This window comes from Bufo bufo, chromosome 5 (assembly GCF_905171765.1).
Source record: "Bufo bufo chromosome 5, aBufBuf1.1, whole genome shotgun sequence".
Taxonomy (NCBI): domain Eukaryota; kingdom Metazoa; phylum Chordata; class Amphibia; order Anura; family Bufonidae; genus Bufo; species Bufo bufo.
The window spans coordinates 456,965,392-456,972,614 of NC_053393.1; the positions used below are offsets into that span (position 1 = coordinate 456,965,392).

Consider the following 7,223-nt stretch of genomic DNA (forward strand, 5'->3'; position numbering starts at 1 on the left):
TCACCTTAAAAGAGCTCTATTAGGATTAATAGGACAAGGGATTAAAAGATCCTAGGTTCTAACACCTAAGAGGGGAAATAGTTTTTAAATAAAAGGTTAAAAATCACAACAACAAAATATTAAGTATAAATCACCCTCTTTCCCAATTTTATATATAAAATATATAAACAATAAATAAATAAACATATTACATATCGCCACATCCGAAAAATCCAAACTATTAAAATATAAAAAAATATCTTCTACTGTATGTAGTGAACGGCGTAACAGAAGAAAAAAAAAAACTGTGCCATTCACCATTTTTTAGTCACCCTGGCCCCCCGCAAAAAAATAGGACAAGACTGTTCGATTATAGGCTGGATGTTCCATAAAATGCGGAATGCACTCTACGTTTTTGGTGTTTTATTTTTTTTGCATGGTATCGAGTATCGCAATACTTTTTTATGGTATCAAAATCGAATAAAATGTTGTTATAATGACAACCCTAATGCCCAGTACCCCAGATGGTGATGGTGTACAACACAGTAAAAGTGCCATATTTTGTATCCAAAAGTATAACTGTGATCTTATAAGTTCCCTACGCAGAAATAAAGCCAAATAATTTGCTCCTCTCTTTGTGCCTTCTAGAAAGTAAAAATGCTTACTGTGTGCCCCCTAGAGAGTAACAGTGCTTCTTATTCCCCCCTAGACAGTAATGATGCATCCTGAGTGCCCCTGAGTGCTCAATAAAAAGGTAACCATGTCCCTCAGTGTCCCCTTCAACATTTATGTTGCCTCAAGTGCCCCTTAAAATGTTTTGATGCCCCCCAATTGCTCCCTTAAAAAGATATAATGCCCCTAAGTGCACCACACTCATTTTCAGACTGTATGTTACAGAAAAATGTTTTAAAACTTTTACTCAACTCACCACATTTCCCTAACGAGCGATCTGACAGAGTCTGCGTATGACAATGTGGTGACATCATTACACCACCCATGCCGACACACTTACAACCTCTGCTTGGTCCCAGGGTGCTGTAGACCACAGGCCTCTGATCTGCTCTGTTATTAGTAAGCCTGTTTATACTGGTCTCCAGTCATGGGTCTAATGGTATATACTTTGCTCTGATACTGGTATTTCAGTTGTATATTCATTTTGTCCATGGTAATGCAGGGTGATATTCTATTCCTCTTTACTGGCAGTGATATAGATTGTGTCCTGTCACTGGCAATCTAGTGGTATTTATCCTATTCCTTGTATTACCAGTGGTGTATGCCTTTCTATCATTGGTAGCCTAATGGTTAATATATTCCCTGACACTTGTATTCCTGTATACACTACCCCTCTTCATTAACAGTCCAGTTGTATATTTACTATTCCCTGTTACTTCTTCTCGATTGCTGTATACTATCCCATCATTAGAAGTCCAGTCCTATATACTACCACAGCTAGTACAGTGGTATGTAATAACAGTAGTCCAGAAGGTGAGCAAATATTGGACCTTCCTTTTAAGGGATGTAGGTCTGTAGTGGTGGCATGAACCAGCAATATAAGAAAGCTCCGTATTGACTTTAGCTCTGGGGCCCCCTCTCTATAAGGCTACTTTCACACTTGCTGCAGAGAGATCCGGCAAGCAGTTCCGTCGCCGCAACTGCCTGCCGGATCAGGCAAAATGTATGCTAACTGATGGCATTAGTAAGACTGATCAGGATCCTGATCAGTCTTAAAAATGCCTGATCAGTCGAAAAAATGCATTGAAATGCCGGATGCGTCTTTCCGGTGTCATCCGGCAAAAACGGATCCGGCATTTTTTTTTTCACCTTTTTTTCGGTATGCGCATACCGGAAGGACGGATCCGGCATTCCGGTATTCTGAATGCCGGATCCGGCACTAATACATTCCTATGGGAAAAAATGCCGGGTCCGGCATTCAGGCAAGTCTTCAGTTTTTTTAGCCGGAGATAAAACCGTAGCATGCTACGGTTTTCTCTTTTGCCTGATCAGTCAAAACGACTGAACTGAAGACATCCTGATGCAAACTGAACGGATTACTCTCCATTCAGAATGCATGGGGATAAAACTGATCAGTTCTTTTCCGGTATAGAGCCCCTGTGACGGAACTCTATGCCGGAAAAGAACAACGCAAGTGTGAAAGTAGCCTAAGGCCTCTTTCACACTTGCGTTGTTGGGATCCGGCATGCACTTCCGTTGCCGGAGGTGCCTGCCGGATCCGGAAAAACGCAAGTGTACTGAAAGCATTTGAAGACGGAACCGTCTTCCAAATGCTTTCAGTGTTACTATGGCACCCAGGACGCTATTAAGGTCCTGGTTGCCATAGTAGTAGTGGGGATCGGGGGAACAGTATACTTACAGTCCGTGCGGCTCCCGGGGCGCTCCAGAATGACGTCAGAGCGCCCCATGCGCATGGATGACGTGATCACATGGATCACGTGATCCATGCGCTTGGGGCGCCCTGACGTCACTCTGGAGCGCCCGGGGAGCCGCACGGACGGTAAGTACACTGCTCCCCCGCTCCCCACTACACTTACCATGGCTGTCAGGACTTTAGCGTCCCGGCAGCCATGGTAACCACTCTGAAAAAGCTAAATGTCGGCTCCGGCAATGCGCCGAAACGACGTTTAGCTTAAGGCCGGATCCGGATCAATGCCTTCCAATGGGCATTAATTCCGGATCCGGCCTTGCGGCAAGTGTTCCGGATTTTTGGCCGGAGAAAATACCGCAGCATGCTGCGCTTTTTGCTCCGGCCAACAAACGTTCCGTACCGGAACTGAAGACATCCTGATGCATCCTGAACGGATTACTCTCCATTCAGAATGCATTAGGATAATCCTGATCAGGATTCTTCCGGCATAGAGCCCCGACGACGGAACTCTATGCCGGAAGAAAAGAACGCAGGTGTGAAAGAGCCCTAAGGTACACCCTGTTTTCAGAGGTTTTATAAATATGACTTTTAACAATAATTTTACCCATTTTCTTCCAAATTGTTTAAAGGAGTATTCCAATTAGAATATGTTATCCCTTATCCCCTGGAAAGAAAATAACTGGTAGATTGGTGGCAGTCTGCCCACTTAGACCCCCCCAGGAAATAATGCGGGGGGGACAGGTATGGTCAAATCCCCCACAGTGGCAGCAGGGCAATGTGTGCGGCAGCGGGGCAGGCACTGAGATGAGCGCTTCCATTGTGGAAGCGAAGCGCTCATCTCCATAGTGATCTGTTTGTATCGCCGTCCTCAGGACAGCGATACAAACAGAAGGCTGCAGAGGAGCATGGCAGGGAGGTGTGTCCCTTTCCTGTTCCTCTGATAGGCTGCCGGCACTACAATATATATACAATACTTTGTTTTACTGGCACATGATTAGGGGGGCTATTACTGGCACATGATTAGGGGGGCTATTACTGGCACATGATTGGGGGGGCTATTACTGGCACTTGATTGGGGGGGCTATTATTGGCACTTGATTGGGGGGGCTATTACTGGCACATGATTGGGGGGCTATTACTGGCACATGATTGGGGGGGCTGTTATTACTGGCACATGATTGGGGGGGCTGTTATTACTGGCACATGATTGGGGGGGCTATTACTGGCACATGATTGGGGGGGCTGTTATTACTGGCACATGATTGGGGGGGCTGTTATTACTGGCTAATGAGAGGCACTGGGGGGTTGATGAGAGGCACTGGGGCTCTTATCTGAGGTCTGATTGGGGGTCATTCATATAGGGATCTGAGCTGAGGTGTGATCTGAGGTCTTATTAACATTGGGGATCTTATTGGGGCTGTTAGCTGAGGTCTGATTAACATTGGGGGTCTGATTGGTGGTCTGACCTGAGGTGTAATGAAAAATATTTTTTTTCTTATTGTGCCCACTTCCAGCCCGGAGCACAGCTGCCCAGAGCACTGATCCGGAGCAGCTTGGAGAAAAAGGCCTCACAGTCTCCCACACTCCTTCTGCCCGGCCAAGCCAGCCAGCCCCTCAGGCAAGCCAGCCAGCACCCCTGAGTCTTCAGAACTGTAAGTGTGTGTGTGGGGAAGGGGGGGGTTTCACACACAAACACACACACACACACTTAAAATTTAACGATATAAACAACTCACAGTTTACTGAATAAGAATATACCCGGCGAGCAAAAATGCTGTCCCCACAAAAAATTTTGGGGTTCCTACACCCATGACCGCAACCAGTCACAATGATGAGGGATCCACGCCCCCAATTTGAAAAGAGCACTGGTTGAGTCTGCGCACCACCACTCTGTGCATTCTGTAGCAGAATACAACATCACTATCTCTAACAATCACATAGATTTGGGGTGGAGTTGTAGTGCATATGCTCGACCAACACTCCATTCAAACAAGGGGACACAAGTCCTAGTAATAGCTGGATAAGAGATGAATTATCCCAAGCAGAATGCCCTTTTAATGAATCACTTTTATTATACCCATAAAATTTGAAAAAATCTAACACTGCCATTAGCACCTTCATCGTTTTCCTTCCAGAGCTTGGACTGATCACCCCTATGAAGTTCCCCGGTCTTTATTGGGTAACATTAGTTACAATACATTCCCTACAATAAAGAGGCTCGGACACATTGTTAGCTACCTCATGTATTGACTCATTTATTAACAGGCCAGTGGTTTTGAAATGGCCCTGATGATGGTGAACCCCCAACTCATCCTTCAACACTCAGGGAAGGAAAAACCCCCTAGTGGAGGAAACCTCCAGGGAACCATGGCTGAAGGACTGCCCTTCCCCTGGGCAAGGGGGTAAAAACCATCATTTGAGATGAGGTAGCTATGGAAAGTCCGGGTAATTGTCACATCCAGTATTTGGAAATTCTGCTAGATGTTGAATCCAGAAAATCCGGTAAATGTCAAATCCGGTATTAGGAAAGTCCGGTAAAATGTCACATCCAGTATTGAGGACAGAGACCAAGCCTGGAATCTGCCTCTTGATCCAGAAGATTCATGTCCAGCAATGTCATGATGGTTTCAGTTGTCTTGGCGCTCCACCCCTTGGATCTTATTGGGGGTTTTCAGGGTCCTGGGTCTTTTCTCTCAGGCCAATGGAGACACCTTCTCGGGACAACGTTAAAGACAAATGCTGAGAAAAAAGAATAAAGACCATTAATTATAAAACAGCTCTATATAATATATTACTTCTCTGAAATGTTTCTGGAGCACATTAGACCTTGACACGGCATCTACTCACCTGGAAATCTGTATAGTTCATTAGTTGGTGTATTATCAGGCCAAGGAATCCAGTCCACTCGGCCACCATGCCTGTCCTGGTGTAGATCTGCAGAAGACAGAATAGAGGATTAGTGCCTGGCGGTACTCACCAGGGACTCTATATGGAGTGAGATGGGAAGATGGAGGTGAGATAGGAGCTTTTATATTAGTTACACGGGAAAGATGTAGATTATACAAGACGGTGAAAAGTTGCATGAACTCACCTCTTCACATCGGCCAGTACATGGAAGAAGCTGAAAGTAGCCGATGGTCATACACACAGAAACTGGAAGGACGTGTTAAGGACAAGTAACAGAATTAATTGTATTATTATAGTGTTTCCTATACTGTGATGTCTGATCTGTGCTACAATGGGGTCAGAGGAAGCGAATAATCTTAGTTGCCAACAGTCCCAAATTTGCCAAAATGTTTCCAAATTTTCAGAGACAATCTCTCTGTAAATTTGGGTTGTCCTGGGCCGAAAAATGGGTGGGGCTTAGTTTAACTCCACCAATGAGTGAGCGTGACCTGACAATTTAAGGGGGTGGGTAGCTTGACCCAAATTTACTAACGGCAGTAATGATGGTAAGTTCGTATGTGTAAGTGTATCCAGCACACAACATGGCACTGTACCAGTCAGCTATAAGAGGATACAGGTCAGCAGGCCCACAATGGGCACCAAGGTTGATGCCAATCTAATGTGGCATAGGCGGCGACTGCTGAAGGATTTCTTGTACAGGCATACAGCTTGACCTAGGTTGTAAACGGCACAAAAGAAAAATGCCGGTCCTGCGCCGATCCTGTGGACTGTAGGACTGATCCTCATCTAGAACAAAAGCAGAGGAATAAATGTCATCAATATGGACGTCATGAAGATCTGAGAATACAGAACAGCAGAGGCCGCAGGTGGTGTAATTATACAGGGGCAGTAATACATAAGAATAGTCACCAGGGCGCGTCATTGTATTTATACACATCTCTTGACTTCAAGCGATGTCCCCTCTGTATTACTAGTCCTGAGACCTCTGTATATAAACCTACCGAAACTATGGCGGTCACAATGGTCCCAATGCAGCCCATCCATGCAACGACATAGAGGATTCTCTGGCAGATGATATGTCGCCTCTCTGATTGTTCAGACCGGATGATCATGAACCGGTACATGATGGAAGCGTTGCCAGCTCCTGAAATAGACAATACATGGGATCAGCCGGGAACGTCCATAGACACTTGTGATAACCTCCAGGACTCAGTGATGATTATAATCTCCAGTGATGGCCGCCGCTCAGCAGTGAATAGTGATTAGGGAGATAACGTCATCACTGAGCACTGGAGCCGCTGATCTCCTTATGATGTTGTCTCTCTAAATCCACTTACCAAAAAGGGCAGATATTAAGAAGACCACTGTAAAGACCACCGATTCGGGGAATATTCGTCCCGTGTCACTGAGAAAGAAAGCAAAATATTGGGTGTTATTAGGACACAAACGGCAGCAGGATTGCGTCATGTCTTCTAATAGCAGAGGAGACTTTATTTCCTTCCATTGTAATCATCCTCCATAATATGATCTAATGTCCAGACACAAATAGAAGACAAACAACAATGGGGAAGATATTATGGAGCCGTTGCTCATAGCAACCAGTGAGATTGCAACTCTAAAAAAATATTAAGAAAGAGATATTTTCTACAAAAAGTTGCTTTTTGCACTCTTAAGCCATTTCCAAAAAGTGGGTGTGGTTTAGGTGGGTTTAGCAGGAGGGGGCGGGCCTCTGCAAACTGGCAAATTTCCACCTGAAATAGTTGGTGCAATTTTAATTTTTATTTTTTTTTGTGCATGGGGGTCAGAGATGCTCCTAATTTATTATGAGGCTTGTGCATCTCACTCCAGTGCAGATTAGATGAGGGCCGGGGCATGAAACCTCAGTCTTCATAGATTCCCCCACCCCCAAATGTGATGTTTTCTATACTAACAATTATTAGATGGAGCTTATTAA

At 44.9% G+C, this 7,223-nt stretch overlaps 1 protein-coding gene across 1 annotated transcript; it reads right to left on the reverse strand.

Annotated features, from left to right (window-relative positions):
- Positions 1–5,020: 5,020 nt before the first annotated feature.
- Positions 5,021–6,736, reverse strand: LOC121002570 (DNA damage-regulated autophagy modulator protein 1-like). Its single transcript, XM_040434012.1, has 6 exons — positions 6,607–6,736; positions 6,271–6,413; positions 5,884–6,055; positions 5,454–5,515; positions 5,210–5,296; positions 5,021–5,101 (listed from the first exon to the last, which is right to left on the reverse strand). The coding sequence occupies exons 1-6, from the start codon at positions 6,734–6,736 to the stop codon at positions 5,021–5,023; spliced, it is 675 nt and encodes a 224-aa protein (XP_040289946.1).
- Positions 6,737–7,223: the final 487 nt, after the last annotated feature.